The sequence below is a fragment of the Suncus etruscus genome, chromosome 4 (genome assembly GCF_024139225.1).
Source record: "Suncus etruscus isolate mSunEtr1 chromosome 4, mSunEtr1.pri.cur, whole genome shotgun sequence".
Lineage (NCBI taxonomy): Eukaryota > Metazoa > Chordata > Mammalia > Eulipotyphla > Soricidae > Suncus > Suncus etruscus.
Window position 1 is genome coordinate 57,385,064 of NC_064851.1, and position 24,167 is coordinate 57,409,230.

General features: G+C 36.9%; 1 protein-coding gene across 1 annotated transcript in view; it reads left to right on the plus strand.

Annotated features, from left to right (window-relative positions):
- Positions 1-24,167, plus strand: part of PHIP (pleckstrin homology domain interacting protein) — a 161,006-nt gene that overhangs the window by 1,278 nt on the left and 135,561 nt on the right. The window contains exons 5-6 of the mRNA XM_049772308.1: positions 15,308-15,458; positions 15,552-15,650. Coding sequence (XP_049628265.1) covers positions 15,308-15,458; positions 15,552-15,650 — 250 coding nt within the window. The remainder of the gene's footprint in view (positions 1-15,307; positions 15,459-15,551; positions 15,651-24,167) is intronic.

Below are 24,167 nucleotides of genomic sequence, written 5' to 3' on the forward strand. Positions count from 1 at the left end.
CGCCTCTCTATGAATTCAGAACTCGCTGGATTTTTTTGTTGTTGTTGTTGGAGAGGTCTAGTTAGGCCTGTGAGGATTTTTTTTTATAGTTGGCCAGCCGCACGTCTTGGAAATGCAAAAGTGTCAAAAAAATAATGCAACGAGCATGCAACGCCCCCGAAGACAGCAGTTTAGCAATCTTTTTTTTTTTATAATTACCTTTATTTAAATGTTCTTTTTTTTTCATTTCAATCACATTTTATTAATGCTCTGCTTAATCTCGACTCCTCTATAGAGGAGGTCACTGCAGACTTCGGGTTTTTGTTTTTGTTTTTGTTTTCAGTCTTAAAACGTACCTTGGAACGGATCATCGGCCAGGAAAGTTCTAACGTTTTGATCGGGATGTATTTTTGTTCAGTAACTTGGAGAATTTCGCGTTCCTGAATGGTTTTCAAAGTTTTCCAGGAGCTGCGTTTATCACAATTGACTTTCAGAAGGTGGATCTATAGCGTGCTGTCTGTGGAAAAGCAATGGAGCATGTCTTTGGGAGCTCTTTCTGTAATCCCTCTCCCTTTACTGATTGAACTTAAGGTCCTAGAAATGTGCGTTTTGTGCTGTTGAAGCAGTCTGACTTGGGCAGACTTTGAAAGCTGTGCACGTGCTTTGATTTTCTGAGACAGATGTGCAGTTGATTTTTCTGTGGTGACTAGTGAATGCTAAAAGTTTAGGAAGTTTCAGCTGCCATAGATTTGGATGTCTTCTAGGAGGTGTGGGCTGACACAACTGCTTAATTGGAGTGGAGAACCTTAAGCTAAGATATTTATTTATTTATTTATTTATTTATTTTTTTTTTTTTTTTGGTTTTTGGGTCACACCAGGCAGTGCTCAGGGGTTATTCCTGGCTCCAGGCTCAGAAATTGCAATTTCATTAAATTAAAGACAAAGTTTTGTTTTTCGTACTTGGTTACTTTTCAAGTAGTGATTTAGGCTAGTTTTTTAAGTTTACACTTAGAAGTGTGAGTGGGTGCTTACTTCCATAAATGATGGACAAATTCTTGAAGCATTTTCATTATGACGTTTCATATCTTATTTGCAAAACATGAATATTATAATATGTCCTATTTTTAAGAATCACGGAGATTTACAATTTGCCCTTGTACAAAACAAACCTGAAATCATTGAATTGCTCTGTTTTCTTAACTTGGATACATTGATGATACATTTAAAATTATCTTGGAAACTATTGATAATACATTTAAAATAAAGCAACTAATGTTTTTGTCAAGTAACAGGAATATAATTTATTTTCTCTGGTAACAGCAGAGAAGTGCTGGTATTCATTTTTAATTTTGTGGGAGTTTCATGTATATTTAAATTAAATTTTGGATAATCTAATTATCATTGTCTCAGAATGCACCAGTTTTTCATGGATGCTGTTTTTCTTGGAGTGTCTGCGTATCACTTTTACTATTAGTCATGTTGAAATACATTCCACTTTTACCATAGTCATGTTGGAGTACTCATAAAATAGAATTAGAATTTTTGGTTGGATTTAGGTGTTCTTTAGGGGTTTATGAGCTTATATTCTTTGTTAATTTAGCATATTGCTTAGTGTATGAGTCGACTAATGCAGGCTCCATTTGTATTGTTAAGTCATTAAACACATCGAGTTAGTTTGAAAATAGTGTAGCTTCAATTGGAATTTTTCAGTGGAGTTTTAGTTAGCTCTTGAAATATTTTGTAACATCAAATACTAGCATATTCTTTTAATAATAATAGCATGAAGTTTTACATCTAGTTGTGCATATGCAGAATCTTATTCTTGATTTTGCTGCCTATTAAATAGAATTTAAACCTGTTTGAAGATTATTTTGGTTCTGAAGCCAAAATATAAACTAATGTTTGTAATTTAAGTGTTGTCCACCTCTATGTAGAAATTTGTGTCTCTTGACTGAAAGAATTGAATAATAAAAGTGTGATATCACTATGTTAGATTGAACTTTCCCCAAAATCTCTAATTATAACCATTTTGGATTTTTGTTTGTGAACTCAATAATAGGCTTATGTTAACATTTTAAATTTGCTTTTATTTTTTGCCATTATTTTCCTTTTATTTAAACACTGTGGTTGTTTACTTTTTGTTCAAAGTAAGTTTCAATCTTAGAATGTACACCCGTAGACTTTTCCCACCACCAGTGTCACTTTTCTTCCCATTCTCCCCCTGCCTATTTCTTCCTCCCACCTTCCTCCCTGCCTTTCTCTGGAGCAGGCATTTACTTCTCTGTCTCTCCCCCTCCCTTCAACACCCAGTTCTTGTCCAGTGATCAGTTTTAACTATCATTGTCATAGTGTGGTCCCTTCTCTACCCTAACTTCGCTCTTCCACTATTAGTGGCAAACTTCCTATCATCTACTGTTCCTCCTGACCCTCATTTCAATTGTTTCTGAATATTATTACCATACTATCTTTTATTTTTCTTACATCCTACAAATGAGTTGAGATTATTCTATGCCCCTCTCCCTCGGACTCAATTATTCAGCATAATACTCTTCATATTCATCCATATATAAGCAAATTTCATGGCCTGCCTGCCTGCCTGCCTGCCTGCCTGCCTGCCTGCCTTCCTTCCTTCCTTCCTTCCTTCCTTCCTTCCTTCCTTCCTTCCTTCCTTCCTTCCTTCCTTCCTTCCTTCCTTCCTTCCTTCCTTCCTTCCTTCCTTCCTTCCTTCCTTCCTTCCTTCCTTCCTTCCTTTTCTTTCTCTTCTTTCTCTCTTTCGTTTTAGGGTCACACCCGGCAGCACTCAGGTTACTCCTGGCAGGCTGGGGGAGGTGGGAAAGACCATATGGGATGCCAGGATTCGAACCACCATCCTTTTGCATGCAAGGCAAATGCCCTACCTCCATGCTTTCTCTCTGTCCCCTATGGCTTTATTTTATCTAATCAGCTGTATAGTAGTTCATTGTGTAGAGATGTGTACTACAATTTCTTTATACACTCTTCTGTTCTTGAGCACCTGGGCTGTTTCCAGATTCTGGCTACTGTAAATAGTGCTATGATGTACTTTGGAGAGAAGAGGGCTTTTCTATGTAGTGTTTTTAGGTTTCTAGGGCATATCCCAAGAAGTGATGCTGGTGAAACATATGGGAACTCAATTTCTAGCTTTTTGAAGAATATCTATTGTTTTCCAAAAAAGGCTGGACCAATTTGCATTCCCACGAGCAATTTGAGCCCCTTTCTCTCTGCATCTGTGCCAGCATTGACTGTTCTTGTTCTTTAGTGATGTCTGTCACTCTCTGTGGTGTGAGGTGATATTCAGTCAGCTTTAAAGGTACTGAGTTTTGATAAAGTGGGGAAATGGAGTTTTTAAAATTTGTAAATTAAAATTTTAATTTTAATGATGCTAAGTTTCACCGGGACCTTGAGAATGACTGGAATTGGACGAACTGGTATGCCTGGAACCCAGAGTCTGTCTTATGCCAATAAACTTCTAGGGTGAGGCCTCTTTGTAATCAGGTCAAGGAGTTTTTCTTCATTTTCCCATTTTTCTGGACCTATGCAAACAATGGCGATTCCCACTATCACACCTTTACTATATTTTTTTACTCTTATCCTTTAAGGAAAAAAAAATACAACTAACTTAAAAACAAATAACTGTAGCAGAATGTCTGTCTCGAATACAGGCAGGGGATTGGAAGGGGGAGGGGGTAATGTTACACTGGTGAAGGGGGGGGTGTTCTGGTTATGACTTTAACCCAACTATGATCATGTCACTTAAATAAAAATATATTAAAAAATTTTAATGATGCTTTCACTCAAGTGCCTGATACTCTAAAGATGATGAAGATTATTATTTCTACCTTAAGATATAAAACATTTTAGGAGTGATAGCACAGCAGTAGGGTTTTGCCTTTTACACAGCTGACTCAGGATGGATCTGGGTTTGATACCCGGTGTCCCATATGGTCCCCCAAGCCAGGAGTAACCCCTGAGTGTCACCAGGTGTGGCTCCCAAAAAACAAACAAACAAAAAAAGATACAAAACATTTTAAACAGTGAATGGAATATGGAATGAAATTTTAACAGGGTTTAAAGGACTCTTTGGGGGGGCTCCAGTAGATGCTTACCCCCTTATGTTGAGGTTGGGAGAGACTCAGGAGTGTCTAGAGCTGACCCACTTGATGCTCAGGCAGTGTGGTGCTACTCAGGGCTATCCAGGTGATACTGAAGGAGTTGTGGGGTACTGAGGATTGAACCCTGAAAACTTATATGTGTAATATAGAATATGTTCACCCTTTTGAGATCTTGAGTCTGAATCATTGTATATAATTTAAAATAAGTTTTTATTAAAATCAAATGGCACCACAGTTTTTGCTAGAAATCTTATTTTTAAATTGGAACCAAAGTTAAGTTGCAAACTTTTAAAAATAACAAAATTTTCCACTCCCCACCTAAAACATTAATTTTAATGGAAAGAAAGCTTGATTTATTTCTAGTTTGAGGTGAATTTAATTGGTCTACTTTTTAGTTATCTTAATGGTGTTACATATTTATGAGATAAAGAGGAAGAATGACTTGTTTTTACTAGACTTGATGCATATTTTCCTCTTATTTATATTTTGCTCTTATGAGCAAAATTTTGTTTTGTTTATTGGGCCACATCTGGCGGTGCTGAGGGGTTATCCTGGCTCTGCACTCAGGAACCTCGCCTGGCAGCCTCAGGATCATATGGGATGCCTGAGATTGAACCCAGGGTAGCCACCGCAAGGCAATTGCCCTATCTGCTGTGCTAAGTGAAGCATTTTTAAAAACAACTCATTAGTGTTGCTCAGTTAAAATGATGAAATTTGTGCATTTTTTTTGTACTAGCATTTAATTATCTTGAAATGATCCTTTTTTTTATAAGTCTTTTTATTCAGGCTAAAAGATTGGGAGTAAGGAGATGTGGATTGTGGTCTTAACTTTTATTAAACATGCAGGTTACCTGGGCAAGTCTTGGTATTTCTTTGGCTCCCTGTTACTTCACTGTTAAAGGAAATGAATGAAAACTTCTAATTTGCTTTAAATTAGAAATACCAACCCATTGTTCCAAGAGTTTGACTTATTTAATTTAGGAATTTGACACACACAACACGAGAAAAAGTAGATATAAAGAAATCATGAACGTTTAAAAATTGTATAAATTTATCTTAATACCATTCTTGTAATACCATTTTTATTATGGGAAGATAAAGGTTTTTTAGATGGCATGTCATAGATTCTTTTATTCGGATTAGTATATGCTTTACTATTTAACAGTTCCTAAATATTGGTTTTTAAATCAGATGAATAGAAGAAACCATGGGAAGGACTTACTTTAAAGTTTATGTCTTTAGGTATATTTGAAGGTATCACACTAGGTATGGTAGCTAATGTGAAAGTTTAGAAATCAAATGTGAGAATTTTTTTTTTTTTTTTCAGAAAAATAAATAGTAACATATTAAATGTTTTTGAATCAGTGATTCCTCTTCTGAACTAAAGCTGCTTTCAAATTTTAACAAGTATGATTTTGATTAGAGTGGGCATAATAGAATAAATGTGTAGTTTATTACTGCTTTTTGCTCAGGGCAAATGGGCATAATATCTTCCTTTAAAAAGTTACAGGTACTTAAAGGATTTTAAGTAAATAAGACCTCTTAATAGTGTTGCATTATTATAAAGTTTCTTAAATACAAAAGGAGAGTTATATTTAAGAAATGTACATAGAAATAGTGCAAGAGAACCAAGAATCTGCTTATCTATCTGTAACACAAGGTAATATAGCTCCTCCTTGTTAAGAGTCTGTACTTAATTGTGCACAAGTATTATAAAAAGTATTTTGTTTGCTTATTATTATGACTTTATTAGTGGTAGTAAAATCTGTTTCTGTTATAGTTTTATAGTACATTAAAGTTTTAAGAAAATCAGTACTTCGTGATATAAGAAAGTTCAGCATTAAAATAATTTTTAGGAGAAAACAGTTTTTAAAGATTATTTAAGTTGCTTTTGTATTTGTATCTAGAAACAGCTGGGGTTGCCTATTAGAGATAATAGAGGGGTGAAAATGTTTTGATACTAAGAAAATTTTAGTAACAGCATGGTTAGGTACAGCTTCTGCTAAATTTAAAAGAGTAATATTTATAGTCTAAGAATTTGATGGAAGTTTGGGTTGGTAGCAGCTTACTTATTCTAAGGGAATCACAAAGTGTCTATATTTTGGACATCAAATTGTCTTTTGTTATGTGGTTATGTGGGATGACCTATTTTGCTGTCTATCACAAATAGAGAATAGATATGTAGCATGTCTTTACTGAGGTAAGCGTATATATTTAAGAATTACTTCACTTTTACTTGGCATCATTTGATTTAGGTTTTTTTTTGTGTGTGTGGCAATACTAAATGTTTTTGTTTTTGGGCCACACCCGGTGATGTTCTGGGGTTACTCCTTGCTATGCGCTCAGAAATCACTCCTGGCTTAGGGGACCATATGCGACATTGGGGGATCGAACTTCGGTCCTTCCTAGGATAGTGTGCTTCGGTCCCTGGAAATAGTAACTTTTAGAACAAGTTGAAAAAATGAATGTTCTTTGAAACATTGTTGATTGTGGGATATTAATTTCTTAATTTGTTGTGTTTTTTAGTGCTTGAAATGGAAACATTGCTACTGAAGAAACAGGACTTTCATCAGATTATTTGCAGGGGAATTTAATAATAAACAGTTTTAAGAATTTTTATCTTCATGTCAGTAGACAATAACTTAAACAAGATAGTTTGAATTTTGAGTGTTTTGTACTTTTATTTGTAGGGCATATGTTCTACCTACCACTTGAGCCTATCTATATATGAGTATCCTCTACCCTAATATTCAATTAAACTGTACTACCTTACGTTTAAAGGATCTCTTATTACATAAAATTAGCCTAGCAAATGTGACTTAATTTAAGCAAAAGTTTAAAAGTTGTACTTTCAAAAAGTACAAATTTAGGCTTTTCATTTTGTTAATTAATAAAAATTAATTTTTATCTTTGTGGTTTATGGAAGCCTTAATATCTGTAATTGTATTTTCCTAGCAAAATACAGTCAGGTGAGAATGAAATTTCAAAGATGGTAGTACAGAAAAATTTGTATCGATAATTGTATTGATAATTCTTATGATTTATCTAATTTAGATACTTTTACATAAATTTATCTAATGCTTATGAATTTCTAAATGAATTAGATAAATTCTAAATTTATCTAATGCTTATGAATTATCTAAATGAATTTGGTTGGCCAAATTGTGAATATCAGATTGTTGACCAGGTTCATTTACATTTAAGAGTAAAAAGTGAACTTAGATTAATTCATTGTTCAAAAGGAATATTAATTTTATTACATTTTAAAAATGTATGTATTTAGAAATCATAAACATGTTCAAGAATCCTTTCAATGGCAGTTTATACAACTTTTACTCATGTGATTTGAAAAACAATCACATGGATTCTGTTACATTTTATAATCATAAAATGGTTATGACAAGAGTGTGGAAGGGAGGCTAAAAGAGGGAAATTAATACAATAAAATATTTTAGAGTAGAGGTGTAATGGAGGTCTAGTGCACATTGTTTCAGGTCTCTTGGTCATATTGACAAAAACTTATAGGACTAAAAATAAAACAGTAATAGTAAATTTGGAAACAGAAGATTCCAAGTATTAAACTAGATTTAATTACTTGATTTTGCATTTAGAAAGTAATTTCTCCTACTCTATAGGTTGAGCTTTGGACAAACTATAACCCTGGATCTCAGTTTTCTTTACCTCTTAAAGAGAGACATAATAAATACCTATAAATGAGTGAAAATACATCTTAATAATGGGCTGGCGAGGTGGTACTAGAGGTAAGGTGGCTGCTTTGCAAGCACTAGCCAAGGAAGGACCTCGGTTTGATCCCCTCAGGCATCCCATATGGTCCCCCCAAGCCAGGGGCAATTTCTGAACGCTTAGCCAGGAGTAACCCCTGAGCATCAAAGCATTTTGGCCCGAAAAACCAAAAAAAAAAAAAAGAAAGAAAGAAAGAAAAAGAAAATACACCTTAATGAATACCTATAAAAGAGAAATACATAGCTTTCTTTGTAGGTTAATAAATATTGAATATTGAGAACACTTGGCATAAAAGAAAACTTTATCTTGGTTGGTGGTGGTGCACACTCGGTGGTATTCAAGATTAGTTCTGGCTCTGTGCTCAGGAGTTGCTCCTGGCAGCACACAGGACCATTTAAGGTGCTGGGGATCCAGCCTGAGTTGAATGCATGCAAAGAAAGCACCCTTTCCATTATACTTTCTCTTCAGCTCCCTGTCCATAAATACTTATTAAATACTTTATTAGGGAAGGACAGTCATTCCTAGATCCTGAAGGCTAATCAGGAATGAATATATCTGTCTTACCTTGTGTTGTAAAGTTTTTGTTTTTTGTTTTTTTGTTTGTTTTTGGGTCACACCTGGCAATGCTCAGGGGTTACTCCTGGCTCTACACTCAGAAATCACTCCTGGCAGGCTGGGGGACCATATGGGATGCTGGGATTTGAATCACTGACCTGCTGCATGCAAGGCAAACACCTTACCTCCATGCTATCTCTCTGGCTCCCGCGTTGTAAAGTTTTATATATAGTAAGACTATCTACGTAGATTTAAATATATCTAATATATATAAATGTATAAGATATAAATATATCTAATAAAATATATTTATATATATTTAAATCTAGGGTTTTTTTTTTTTGTTTTGTTTTTGGTTTTTGGGCCACACCCGGTGGTGCTCAGGGGTTACTCCTGGCTGTCTGCTCAGAAATAGCTCCTGGCAGGCACTGGGGACCATATGGGACACCGGGATTCGAACCAACCACCTTTGGTCCTGGATCGGCTGCTTGCAAGGCAAACACCGCTGTGCTATCTCTCCGGGCCCTAGGGTATTTTTTTTTTTACAGCATTAACAGGTTAGCATGTAATATGGAGTAAAAATAGCAGCCAATTTTTATCAGATACTCTGATTACAGTCTAAGGTAGTGATTATTGTAGTCCCAGTCTTTATGAGGACAAGGAAACTAGTAAATTTCTTCTCGCTTAAACAACTAGGCTATATGCTTTTAGATCCCTTCTTTAAATTACTTTCAACAGTAACATTATTGTATTATTGATTTCCTCAATCATGAAAAAAGTATATAAGTAAAATTACTTTTAAAGTTCTTAATAGAAAAATTTGGCGGGGGGGGGGGGGGAGGACACACCAGAGTTTACTCCTGGCTATGCGCTTAGAAATTGCTCCTGGCTTGGGGGACCATGTGGGATACCAGGGTATTGAACCATGGTCCATTCTAGGTCAGAGGCTTGCAAGGCAAACACCCTACAGCTGCAACACCCCTCCGGCCCCAATACAAAGTTTCTTAATGACTATGTCTACTTGGCCTCCTGTTTATAATCTTTTACACTGATATCACCCTTGAACATTTTCCTTCATAATGGCAAATTTTTCCTGGACTCAAGGACTCTGACTATACTGAAGTTATACTAAGCAAATATTGAAGTGTACGGAGCCAAAGTTGCAGAAAAACAAACCACTCAGCTCTTCCATTGTTCTTTTCTTGTTGCAGTTTACATTCTCAGATGATTCTGTTGTTTAAATCTCAATGGTGATTCTATATTTTATATATGCTTTTTGAGAAAGGAATGATAAAGGTTTACATGGCACAAGATGGACAGATGATCAGAGTACCCTGCCATGAGCCGTATGCCAGGTCTAAATGTGCATTTATAATGCTTAATTTTAATTAATAATAAAGTACATAAGTCTTTTAGTTTCTTTATATTTGTTTTTAACTTTAAAGAGTTTAAAAATTGTAACTTTAGTTATATTGAGAATATAATTCTACCAAGCAAATTGGGTAAATCAGATTGGATCCCTTTCACCAATTTGAAGTAGAGTTATTTAGGATTATCATTGTATTGCCATTATGTTTATCTTCCTTGCTCTTCTGTCCTGAGATTTTTGTTTCCTTTCCCTATAAGAATTTATGCTTTTTGGTGCCCTACTTAATAGTGAAAATGAAGTTTAGAGCTTTTCTCTTAGAGGTCAGTTTAATGCTTATTTAGAAAATTGTTCAAAATATCTATTTTAATAGGATGCTTATCAGTTGATAAATGATTTTGTGATTTATATAGCAGTATTATTAAGGGCTCTTGCATTTTTCTTGGTTTACCCTCTTTCATTTTCTAGAAGTGTGCACACTAGGGAAGTTTCTTTGATCTCTGAGCTATAATAAGGATTGCCTTAACATTAGTGGGTGGCACTGGGTTTTAACTTGAACTTGTGTCTTGCACTTGTCAGATAAGCTCTTTAAGCCACTCAGCCATCTTCCTTGCTCTTTTTCCCAGGGCTAACTCTCAACAGGGTTTTCCTGATCACCTTAACATATGCAAATTGTATTAGTCTGAACTCAACAACCTCACACTTAACCAGCAGGTGCTTTAACCACATGGCCACTGTCACAATTTCTTTTTTTGTTTTGTTTTTTTTTTTGTTTTTTCTGGCCACACCCGTGTGATGCTCAGGGGTTACTCCTGGCTAAGCATTCAGAAATCGCCCCTGGCTTGGGGGGGGACCATATGGGATGCCGGGGGATCCAACCACGGTTGTTCCTTGGTCGTTCCTTGGCTAGCGCTTGCAAGGCAGACACCTTACCTCTAGCACCACCTCACCGGCCCCGCTGCCACACTTTCTTAGCGGAATAATAATTGTTATGTTATATATAGTTAAGTAGTTAAGATAATTAGGGGCCAAGTGATAGTACATTGGGTAGGTAATTGGCCTTGTACACAGCCAACCTGTATTCAATCCCTGGCACCCATATGGTTCCCTGAGCCCAATTAGGGTACAGTGCCAGAAATGAAAAATGATAGTTTATAGAATAACTTTTTATACCTGAGTCAGTGTGAGATTACTGTATATGCAAAGATTATTTGAAGTATTTTAAAGTAAAGGAAAAAAATCACTTTGTTGACTTCCTGTTCATTGGGAGTGAGTGAGGAAAGAGGATTGAACATTGTAAACATAATGTGACTTATGACTGGTTTGTGGATGCTGCTGCCACTAATGGGGTAGGTATAAGGATCACTATTAATATTAATTTAAGATTCATTAGCATAAAGATTATCCAAAGCATTTAAAAATGGTTATAATGTCTAAAATTGGCCCCTAAAGCTTAAGTAACTACCATTTCCATTTAATAGCAAAATACGGAAAGAAAATTCACTATTTTCTGCATATTTTGTATTTTAAGTTAATGATTTAGTAAGCACTCAAGTCTTAAGTGGGGTATTTTTACAGGTTAAGGGCATTAACCCATACCCATATCTTATGTGGGACTTGAGCAAGTAAGTTTATATATTATAAGGTCTTAGGCGTGCTTTGAACAAAATAAATAAGTAGGGACTCTGTAAAGGGGTGAGGGGAAGAATCGTAGCTATCATTAGATAGTCACCAAGGTCTATGTAATGAGAAGATGGTAAGACAGATTTATAGGGTAAGTACAAGGACCTAAGGGTATGTGGTTTTTGAAGTAAAGGGGCATATAGGAAGGAGTATAATGTGCTATGGAAACAAAATTTAGAGTTGGTATAATAGACCATAGAAGGCAATTGGGATTCAGATTAAGACGAGACGATAAAAAAAAAAAGGACATGAGATGTGGGTGGGTAAAGAAATACTTGTCGGGGGCCGGGAAGGTAGCGCTAGAGGTAAGGTGTCTGCCTTGCAAGCACCAGCGTAGGACTGACCACAGTTCGATCCCCCAGCATCCCATATGGTCCCCTCTCACCAGGAGCAATTTCTGAGCGCATAGCCAGGAGTAACCCCAGAGCGGCAAACAGATGTGGCCCAAAAACTTAAAAAAAAAAAAAAAGAAACACTCGTCAGAGGATACATTTCTTTTTATTTTTTGGGCCACGCTCAGTTGTTACTCCTGGCTGTCTGCTCAGAAATAGCTCCTGGCAGGCACGGGGGACCTTAGGGGACACCGGGATTCGAACCAACCACCTTTGGTCCTGGATCGGCTGCTTGCAAGGCAAATGCCGCTGTGCTATCTCTCCAGGCCCAGAGGATACATTTTTTAAAAATCTTAAAGCAGGAGTGTTACTACTGACCATTATTTTTCCTAACTTGAAAATGAAAGTTAATTTTGAAAGTTGAAAATCAAAGAAATAAGTCTGATTAAAAAGTAGATATAAGAGGCCAGGGTGATAGCATATGCAGCTAATCCAGGCATCCTGCCGGTCCTGATTGCCTGCCAGGAGCGATTTCTGTGTGCGGAACCAGGAGTAACAAAAACCAAAACAAAAAGGTAGATATAAATATTATAAAGTACAAATGCAAATACTTTTGTTTTTTTTATGGGTCACACCCGGCAGCGCTCAGGTTACTCCTGGCTCTACGCACACAAATCACTCCTGGCAGGAATGGGGGACCATATAGGATGCTGGAATTCGAACCACCTTCCTTCTGCGTGCAAGGCAAATGCCCTGCCTCCATGCTATCCTCTGGCCCCAAAATGCAAATATTTTAATAAAGATTTTTCAGGTTCACTACTGTAAATGTGTTTTGTAAAAAAAAAAATACTAAGGCAGTATCGTAACTGAGTTAATAGTTAATGAGCTTTGTTAAAGTAAGATTTCCAAAAGAAATTTTGATCAATTTAAACAAAATCGTAAGAATAAAGTATATTTTAATTAAATTAATATATATTTCTATTAAAATATTATATAAACTGGTTACTCTTTACAATTTTATTTCATTTTGGTGCGTATCCCAAACAAAGCCCCTGCAAAGTAAAAGTATTTGATTGGGGAAGCTTTTGTTTTTGGGGAGGAGGGTACAGTGTATTTTATTGATGGTACATGACAAGGTAGGACTTCCTAAGACCTTCCTTCTTTTCATGGGTCTTGGAATGGAAACTGTTGAGGTCAGGAGATTAAATGAGAGGAAAGGACTCTTTAATTGCTAAAGGCCTTTCTACTCTAGTGATCTTCCTGGGGCTGGTGGGCCTGGGGCACTTATTCTTTAGAAACCAAGTGGACAAACTTTTTGTCATACCAGGAAATTAGCTTGCAAAGTTGTTGAGGGCAGTGAAGTCCCAGTATTGTAGGGGGCGGATTGGTGTCACTATTATAGTCACAGGAGACAGTCTGTTCCTTAGTTTATTCCTGAATACCCTTGAGAGGCTCCTGTGATGCCTGCTTTCCTCTTTTTTTTTTTTAATTCCATATTTGGTAACTTTTTACAGGCAATAAATCAGATCATAATTGATATATTGAGAATGGGGACAAAGAAGACCACGCCAGCCAGCTTCCCTCTCTGGTCTGGTGTGACATTGCCCACAATCTTGGCAGTGCCAGTGGCAGGAGGGATGGTGTTCTGGGTCACCCCTTGGTCATTACATGGTTTCTAGATAGCATCCAGATGGGCCATCCATGGTCTTCTAGATAGCAATAATGACATGGACTGTGGTTCATGAGCATTTTCCACAATGCCAAAGTTACAGATGATTTTGGCTTGGGAGTTTGAGCAGTGTAGGTGGCATTGCTGATATTCTTGAGGGAGTTGTACTTGTATTTTATGCTTAGCACAAACTTGGGAGGCATTGGCAGAAGGGCCAGAGCTGAGGATCCTTTCGGCTCCACCCTTCAAGTGAACCCAAGCTGCCTTTAGTACAGTGATGAACCAGTGGACTTCATGACATATTTGGCACTAGTGTCACTCTATTTGCAGTTGGCATAATCTCATTCTCCAGTTGAAGATGGACTTCCCATGGTTCACACTAATTGATTAAATGAACTTGATGTGGGTGTAATACTGGAACATGTAGACTGCATGTCTACATGTCTGCAAATAATAAAAGGGTTGTTGACCAGTTTCCACTTTGCCCTAGATAATGGCAGTTCTGGTAACCAGACACCCAATCTAGCAAAATCACTTTATGTTGTGTCTCAGGGATACAAGTGTCTTCTAGAAATTTTTTTTCAAGTTAATTAAAAAACTATTAGTAATTGGTAGAGCTGGAGAGATAATGTATATATTGAATTTATATTAAAATATATTTTCTCACTATATTAAGCAATACATATATTACTTCACTAGGGGTATGGCTTAATGATGGGGTATATAGCATGTGTGAGGCTCTGAGTTTTAATCCTGTCACTAGACCCCAAAATTGCCAACAGAACAAATAAAACACTACATGACAGTTCTTAAATTTAAAAAATAAATTATATTCACACCTAGAAGTGCTCAGAGGTCACTCCTGATAGTATTTGAGTGATTATGTCACTCCCACTAGTGATTAGGAGACTTGTCGAGTCTGAAGTCATCTCATTCATACATTGCTTTTAGGGAAATAACCCTACCTATAAGAAATAAATTCTCATTCTGTTTGAGTACTCAAGCTATGTTGTACTCTGAAGAATTTTTTTTTTTTAATATAAATTTTTTATTTAAGCACCATGATTACAAACATGATTGTAGTTGAGTTTCAACTACAGTTTCACCCCTTCACCGGTGCAACATAATCACCACCAATGCCCCCTCTCCCTCCTTCCCATCCCCTGCCAGTATTCAGGAATGACATTTTATACAGTTTTTTTTTTTTTTAAGTTTAGTAAGCTGTTTATTTTCTTTCTTAAAGGATAAGTGTTAAAAAAAATACAGTAGTGACGGCGTGAGAGTATCAATCGCCATTGTTTGCATAGGCCCAGCAAAATATGGGGAAAATGGGGCGGGGGAAGCCTTGGCCTAATTACAAGGTGGCCTCACCCCTGAAGTTTTCTGGCAGTGTCATCTAATTTCTGTTCAGACTGATGCTTCATCTATTTACAAGTTGTTAACATTTCATCCAAGACTAAGCTTCAACTTAGCTAGATCAGTGGTCTTCATTCAGTCTACCAGTCAATCTGTAGGTATAGAAAGGATAAAGAGTACTGTTCTGCTGCCTTGTTCTGTCAGCGGACATTAAGCAGTTGGTCCTGAGAGGAGCAAGCATGTTGATGTGGCTGTTTCTGAGCTGTTTCCCAAGCTTCTGCATTAATTCCTTAGCATTTTTTCTTTGGAGATTAAATGTGTTAGGGGTAAATATTTCATTCTGTTTGAATCAAGTGATTTCACAGAATGAAAGGTGAATTTTTATTCAAGAAAAGTTGACAAGTAAAGCAAAGTACTGTATTTAAAAATTGTTCTATTTACTATGTGGAATTATGTCACATTAGCAAATATTTTCTATTTTTTTACAAAATAGGTAAAGTATTATCGACACTTAGCACCTGATCATTTGCTGCAAATATGTCATCGATTAGGACCACTTCTCGAACAAGAAATTCCACAGAGTGTTCCTGGAGTACAAACTTTGTTAGGAGCTGGAAGGCAGTCCTTGCTTCGCACAAATAAAAGTATGAAAACTTCTTAATGGAATTTAGACTTTCGGGGTCACTTTTTATATTTAGTCCTGTCTTTGTAATTATAAAAATACTTGTGTTTCATAGGTTGTAAACATGTTGTGTGGAAAGGATCTGCTCTTGCGGCATTACACTGTGGAAGACCACCTGAGTTGCCAATTAATTATGGTAGCCCCCCTAGTATTGGTGAGTTTATTATCAAGTCAGTAACATTTGGAAAGAACTTCAGAAAGTAGAAATGTTTTTTAGGTATATGAAATAAAAACTTTATATTGTAAACACTAACATTTGAGTAGAAAAGACTCAATTTTAATTTTTGCATTTACTTTTTAAACTAAAAATGATATACTTTAAATTTTTTATGAAGGCACCATGATTTACAATATTTTTAATGACAGGATTTGATACATACAGCATTCCAATGACAGGCTCATATTTTTTTATTAACCTTAATAGTGAAGAAGTCAATGTATAATTATAGAATGTATATATTATACTTAATGCAGGCTAATTAAGTTGTTGGTAGATTAATTTTGTGGGTAATTGTTATAATACAGACCAATTATAGTGGTAGGGAACAAAAATACTTGATTATATATTTTGTTTGCTTGTTTTGGGGGGGGCACACACAGTGACGCTCAGGGGTTATTCCTGGCTATGCACTCAGAAATTGCTCCTGGCTATGGGGACCCTAGGGGATGCCTGGGATCAAACTAGGTCTGTCCTAGATCTGCCACGTGCAAGGCAAATGCCCTACTGCTGTGCTATTGCTCTGGCCCCTTGATTTTATATATATATAATATATAAAATATATATATATATATTCCCCCCCCCCCCCAGGAGATATCAGCTTTATTCAGTGGATTAGGCTGAAGCAAAAAGCCCCAGAATCAGTCCCTGAAAAAAGCCTGATTTATATATATATATATTTTTTTTTTTGGGGGGGGGGTTTGGGTTTTTGGGCCACACCCGGCAGTGCTCAGGGGTGACTACTGGCTGTCTGCTCAGAAATAGCTCCTGACAGGCACGGGGGACCATATGGGACACCAGGATTCGAACCAGCCACCTTTGGTCCTGGATCGGCTGCTTGCAAGGCAAACGCTGCTGTGCTATCTCCCCGGGCCCCTGATTATATATTTTTAAAGCATTGTGCATTTTATATTTGTATGGTGCACCCACATAAATGTTACTTATACAGAAATAATTTATTATGACGTTTTTTTGGGGGGTGAGACATGGTGGGGTAGCTATGGGCCTATTCTAGGTGATGATTTTGTTGTTTCCCTTACTATGGCCTGAATTTGGGGACCCATTTGGGCTACTTTGGTGGTGTTGGGGCCACACAGATCTTTGAATATAACTGGGGACCTTAAGCCCAGTGGTCCACCCTTTAGACCCCACTACCTCCATTTTTTCTTTTAATATATGAATGATTATCCTGGTTCAATGATTTTTTTTTTTTTTTTTTTTTTGGTTTTTGGGCCATACCCGGTGGTGCTCAGGGGTTACTCCTGGCTGTCTGCTCAGAAATAGCTCCTGGCAGGCACGGGGGACCATATGGGACACCGGGATTCGAACCAACCACCTTTGGTCCTGGATCAGCTGCTTGCAAGGCAAACGCCACTGTGCTATCTCTCTGGGCCCTGGTTCAATGATTTTTAACAAGGTAAATCTTGAAGTAGTAACATTTGGTTACTCAAGGAAATTGGTACTAGTAGGTTCTTAATTTTTATTGATTGATTGATTGGTGTCTGGGCCACTCCCAATGACACTCGGGTTATTGTTGGCTCTGCGCCCGGATATTACTTCTGGCAGGCTTTGGGGACCATATGGCATGCCCAGAATCCAACTCAGGATGACCGCGTGCAAGAAAAACCACCTTTCCCTCCAGACTATCACTTCAGTCCCTATGTACTAGTAGTTTTATTTAGAAAAGTATGCCTAATATTAATAAAGTGGGTAGAATTCTTGGTTTTGTTTTTGGGACACACTCACCGGCGCTCAGGGTTACTCCTCACTCACTCTACACTCAGACTATATGTGATGTCGGGAATCAAACTGAGTTGGCTTCATGCAAGGCAAACACCCTTCTTGAAGTGCTATTGTGTTGGTCCCTAAAGTTGTAGAATTCTTAAGCCAAATTGTTGATGAACAGATAAGTAAATATTATTGAACCGTGGATATAGTGTGCTAGTAAATAGCACAAAAATACTGTACATTTTGTGTCATTGCTGAGAAGTACAGCAGATATTCGGATAATAGGGGAGGTAACTGAATGGCAGAGTGTAACTTGAATGATCTGGGTTTAAACTCTGGCACCACAAAAAGCAAAAACAACAAAATGCTTTTCTTCAGATAATAAGTAATTTTCAGAAAGATTTGTTTTATTTTTAGAGCTTAAGATTAATGTTTCTTTCCATTAATGTTACAAGGAAAATATTTCATATTTTCAAATATTTTAAAAAGGTACCAGAATATCTCATTAACCTATTTATCATATAATTACTATATCATTGTTACAGTTGTTTTAGTATATGTCAGTTCAGTTCATGACAATATTTAATGTGTAGTGTTATAAAATTGACAAATGGATATGGTAATGGAGGAAAAAATCCTCAAGCTTTTGGCCTATTGTTAAATATTGATTATCCTGGTTCATTAGTTTCTTCTTTTTTGTTTTGTTTTTGTGTTTTTGGGGGGGCCACACCTGGTGATGCTCAGGGATTACGTTACTCCTGGCTATGCGCTCAGAAATCGCTCCTGGCTTGGGTGACCATATGGGATGCCAGGGATTGAATTCAGATCTGTCTTGGGTCAGCCGCATGCAAGACAAATACCCTACCACTGTGCTATCTCTTCGGCCCCATGTTCATTAGTTTCTTTATAATTACACATAATTACAAAGTCTTAATCATAAGATTTAAGAAAATATTTTTGAATTTTGTCACATTTCTTTTTATTTTTATTTATTTTTTTGGTTTTTGGGTCACCTGGCAGCGCTCAGGGATTACTCCTGGCTCTATGCTCAGAAATCGCTCCTGGCAGGCTTTGGGGGGACCATATGGGATGCTGGGATTCCAACCAATGGCCTTCTGCGTGAAAGGCAAGTGCCTTACCTCCATGCTATCTCTCCAGCCCCAAATTTTGTCACATTTCTTTTGTAGATTTCACCTTTGGCACTTTGAGTATCTTTAGATTTTTTTTTATTCTTTTCCTTAGCCAATAAGGGCCAATAAAAATCAGGTATTAACAATTATCAGTGAAAGAATGTAACTTTTTCTTTAGATACAAGTGTAATTCAATATAAAATAATAAACTTCAATTTTGGACTAAAATTATTGTGTAAAAGCAAAAGTAATTTAAAGAACTTCTTTAAATTATATAGTAGTTTTTATTAATGTAATGAATATAAGACTTTGTCCATACATCACCACTTTACTTTTTCACTGATTACTATTTCTTCCAGAACTCAGTCCAGGATAACATACTTTATGTATGGTTTATTATTCTTTTTTTGGCAGAGAGGGGTTAGCCTTAGAAGTAGGGACAGGCACTGGGTGAACTTTGTAGGGAAGGAATATTCATTTCTGGGGATGGGGTGGGGATGTCCTGGGTCAGCTGTGTGTTATGCAAATGCAAATGTTACTGCTGTGCTACCACTCCGGCCCCAGAAAATTGATTTTTTGTTTTTTTGTTGTTTTTTTTTTTGTTTTTTGGGTCACACCCGGCGGTGCTCAGGGGTTACTCCTGGCTATCTGCTCAGAAATCGCTCCTGGCAGGCACGGGGGACCATATGGGACACCGGGATTCAAACCAACCACCTTTGGTCCTGGATCGGCTGCTTGCAAGGCAAACGCCGCTGTGCTATCTCCGGGCCCAGAAAATTGATTTTTTAAAGTTCATTTCTTTTATGTCTGTTTAATAAATATGTTTGTCAGGTCTTTTAAAACGTTTTTCCACTACCATTGCCACAACCTCGTACTTCTTGTCTGAAGATTCTACATCACTTTACAAGTCAAATTTTAGTCCTTTCACTGTGTCTAGAACTAGCTAGCTGTGGTCTGGAGTTGCTGGTTAAATAAGAACATGGTGTCTGCTCTCGTAGAACTTTAAAGCTACTTGATTGCTGCTATAAATCTTTGTGTACCTTTAGATTTAGCTCAAAATCAGGGTTTCTTAATCTTATAAATGTTGACATTTTGGGTTGCCAGATAATTCTCTATGATAAACAGTTTATACTAAATTTTGCTAGTAATTTCCCTTCCTTTTTCACTATCTATAAACAAAAAAATATTTCTAGTCATTCCTGGTGCAAAATTGCCCCCAGTTGAGGACAGTTATTAGAGGCCTTTCTGAAATAAAAATATGATCAATGCAACCCTTATTTCTCCTGTTACTTTGAGAATTCTCATCCTTAGAAATCACTTTTCCTACTTTCTGAGCTTCACCTTGTATTCTTAATACTCTAATTGAGTATAATTTCTTTGCAGTTTTTACAAATATTAGACAGTCACTTTCATACCTTTTCGTATTTTATTTCTGTAGGGAGTGCCCCTTTGTGTCCATTCTTATGAAATTCAGTCTTTTAAAGATTAGATACTATCTTTAAAAGATGTACTCATCTTTTAAAACAGGTTCCAAACTCAGTCCATTTTTAGGAGAAAAAAAACCAAGAGAACACTCAATCACCCCACTGACACGCCCCCAACAATGACCCTCTCCCTTTGAATGAACAAACAGAAGGCTTCCTACCTACACACCACCCTACCCTACCCAGCCCACACTTCCTCTCTGCTGTACCTCATTTTAGTGTTTCCCTTCTTCCAGGGATGAAATTGCCTAAGTTGGGATACATTTATGTAACACTGGACAGGGTTATACTTATAGGTTGTAATTGAAAATGTGTCCATTTACCTTTGTTTTTTTTCTGTTAGTTCCTGAAAGATAAATACTGAATTGTTAATTTTTTCCTTTTGATGTCTTACTTTTTATAAGTTCTTTAATTGAATCGTCTTGAGATAGACAATTACAAAGGTGTTCGTGATTTTTGAGTAATACATTGTATACCTATCAACAGTGCACATTTCTCATCAGTGTCCTCAGTTTTCCTCCTCCTCTCACTCCTGCTCTCTCCCCAGCTTGCCTCTGTAGCAGATACTTCTCTCTCTCTCTCTCTCTCTCTCTCTCTCTCTCTCTCTTTCTCTCTCTCTCTTTCTCTCTCTCTCTCTCTCTCTCTCTCTCTCTCTCTCTCTCCCCCCTCCCTCCCTCTCCCTCCCTCTCTCCTTTTGCCCCTTCCCTTTCCACCCTTTTCCTCTTCCCCTTCTTTTTTCCCCTCCCACTCTTTCCCTTTTCCTTTGTATCTCCTCCTCCACTTCCTTGCCTTCTCTTTCTCTTCTCCTCCTCCTCCACTCCCTGTCCTCCTTCCTCTCTCCTTTGTTTTCCTTGTAGACTCTATAGATTGTGATTTTGTTACTGAATGGATATCATGCATATTGCTTTAGTTCCTTTCAGCACCCAATCCAAGTCATCATTTCCAACTGTCATTGTCATAATGGTCCCTTCTCTGCCCTAACTATACTACCCACTATTTGTGGCAAGCTCCCTACCATAGACTGGTCCGCTGACTCGCACCCTAAATATTAGTACATTTTAAATGAAGAGGCAGTATGTAATTGATAATGTCAAATTACAAGAAACCTGGATGATTTATACCCTTATTTCATTTGGCACCAGTTTTTGTTTCTTCATTTCTGTTCTCTCTCCCTCAGTTTCCTAAATTTTTCTTTTACCTCTCAAGAACAGGTAATTCAGAGGAAAAGTATATGAACTAATAAGGTACTTGCTTGCCTTGCTTTGTGGCAGACCCTGTTTTTGTTTCCCAAGTTCTAATCACTGCAGCACAGTGCTGAACTCCAATCAGTCATCATCATCCTCAAATAAAAAAGAACAGATTCAAGATGTGATTGTAGGTTTGTTTGTTGTTTTTTTTTTTTTTTAGGGAAATAGAACTGATGTTCATTATACTTAAGTACAAAATAGACATGGATTGTTTTTTTTTCTTTTTTCTTTTGAAATTTTAATTGATGTTGTAAATGGGGGAACATGGTTGAGTTTATTTTTTTCTTTTTTTCTGAGAGAGAGGGGGGAGAGAGAGAGAGAGAGACACCGTGGTTGAGTTTAGATTGTTGCTTTGTATTGGGTTTCATTTTGAAATTAGATAACATTTGGTTTCAGGCTTTTGATATGTGATATAATATTGGTGATGGTGCCTAGAACAATTCTAGTAGCAGTTCAGAAGCATTCATTATTTCCCTATATAATTTATATCATATTTTCCCAGATTAGTGATTGTATTTTATGTTGATTTTATATATATGTATATGATGTAAAAAATTAAATATTTTCTACATAAAGACTATGGCCTGTTATGAATTTGAAACAGGAATCCTTAAAGTTAAGGATTAAATATCTCCCTATTCTGCAGTTCATAATCAGATGTCTAGATACTTAATTGTTTAACTCTTAAAAAAGATGTGGGGGTGAATTACTTCCTTTAAGAAGTAATAACTCTGGAGTCGGGAAGGTGGCGCTAGAGATAAGGTGTCTGCCTTGCAAGCGCTAGCGTAGGATGGACCGTGGTTCGATCCCGCGGTGTCCCATATGGTCCCCCCAAGCCAGGAGCGATTTCTGAGCGCATAGCCAGGAGTAACCCCTGAGCGTCAAACGGGTGTGGCCCAAAAACCAAAAAAAAAAAAAAAAGTAATAACTCATATTTGAGGGTGGGGATATGTACAGTGGTGCTCAGGACTTAATTATGCTTCTCCACTCAGGGATCACTTCTGGAAGTACCCAAGGGACCATATATGTTGTGAGGATTGAATTGGAATTGGCTGAATGTAAGGCAAATACCTTAAACTGCCCCCCCCCCACAGTCTTATGTTCTCAAAACTCAAAAATCCTGTATTTTTTTAAATAAAATAATTCAGTATGATTTACTTTTATGGCATAGGGACTTGATTGTTTAATAACAATATACATACTAATATATAATACCATTGTGTTTATAAAAATTTTAAAAAGGAAACTAAAATTTAGAAGTAGTAACTTTTTATCATGTGCACATAGCTTTGTATTATTTTATATAGAACCCTATTATTGTCTTTGCTGAAATTACTTAAACCATAGTCTTACTACCTGTGCCAATTATTGATTTGAGAATAGGAGTCTTGAATTTTGATGTATTGTATTTGATATATTGTTTATATTGTAATATAAAGACTTAAAAGAAAGCATTCAGTGCTTTGAGGAAGCCTTAGGAATCTTTGGCAAACATTTTTTTTCCTAAAATAAAATCCTATCTTGGGGCTGGAGCTGTGGCGCAAGTGGTAAGGCATCTGCCTTGCATGTGCTAGCCTAGGACAGACCACGGTTTGATCCCCCAGTGTCCCATATGGTCCCATAAGACAGGAGCAATTTCTGAGCGCATAGCTAGGAGTAACCCCTGAGCATCATCGGGTGTGGTTGAAAAAAAAATCCTATCTTTTGAATATTGATATCTTTTGAAAAATTAGTTTTTCCTTTGATTTATATTCTTGTAATATTCTCATTATAATAATAATAAAAAGATAAAACTGCAATTAATTATTCCAGAATAAATGTTAATATATTACCCCTACTTTTTCATTAAAAAAACTTTCATCTTGGGGCCGAAGAGATAGCACAGTGGTAAGGCGTTTGCCTTAGATGCAGAAGGATGGTGGCTCGAATCCCGGCATCTCATATGGTCCCCTGAGCCTGCCAGGAGCGATTTCTGAGCATAGAGCCAGCATAGAGCCTGAGCGTTGCTGGGTGTGACCCCCTCCCCCCCAAAAAAACAACCTTTCATCTTAATATTTAAAATATATAATGCCTGACATAGCTAAGAATGAATTCTGTAGTCTTGAGTCCTAACTTCTTGTTATTTCTTCTTACACTATGTACTGAGCCCTATATAGTAAATATTTGACATGTTCGTGTTTGAATGTCCTGTTCTTTCTGGCTTGAGACCAGTACCCATGCCCTTTCTTCATCTTAAAATATGACCTCTCCAGCATGGCTATTGATTTCTCAGGTCTTAAATGTCAGCTTTTAAAAGAAGTTACAAAAACAAAAAAGACAATAACCAACCCATGTAAAATCATGTCTGAAATTATATCTGCCATTCGAGTTATAAAGACTGGGTTATTTCTTACTAATAACCATGAATTCAAGGGGTGGAGCGGTGGCACGCAAGCTGTAAGGCATCTGACTTACAGGTGCTATCCTAGGACAGACCTCAGTTGGATCCTCCAACGTCCCATGTGGTCCCCCAAGCCAGGAACAATTTCTGAGCTCATAGCCAGGAGTAATACTGCGTCACCATGTATTGCCCAATCAAAAGCATTTGCAGTTTTTAAATGTAGAGAGATAGTTATAAAGTTTTCTGTTATCTGGTGTTATTTTTGTTTGTTTTTGGGTCATAGCTGGTGGTGCTCCAGGCTTTCTCCTGGCTCTATGCTTAGGGATCACTCCCAGCATTACTTATAGGGCCATTTGAGATATCTAGAATCAACTCTGGATTGACTGTTTTTAAGGCAAGTGCCTTAAGCCAGTACTGTTCTTGTCAAAAATATAATTTTATCATCTTCCTGGTCTATTTTTTTCTCCCATCAAACTTGATTGAAA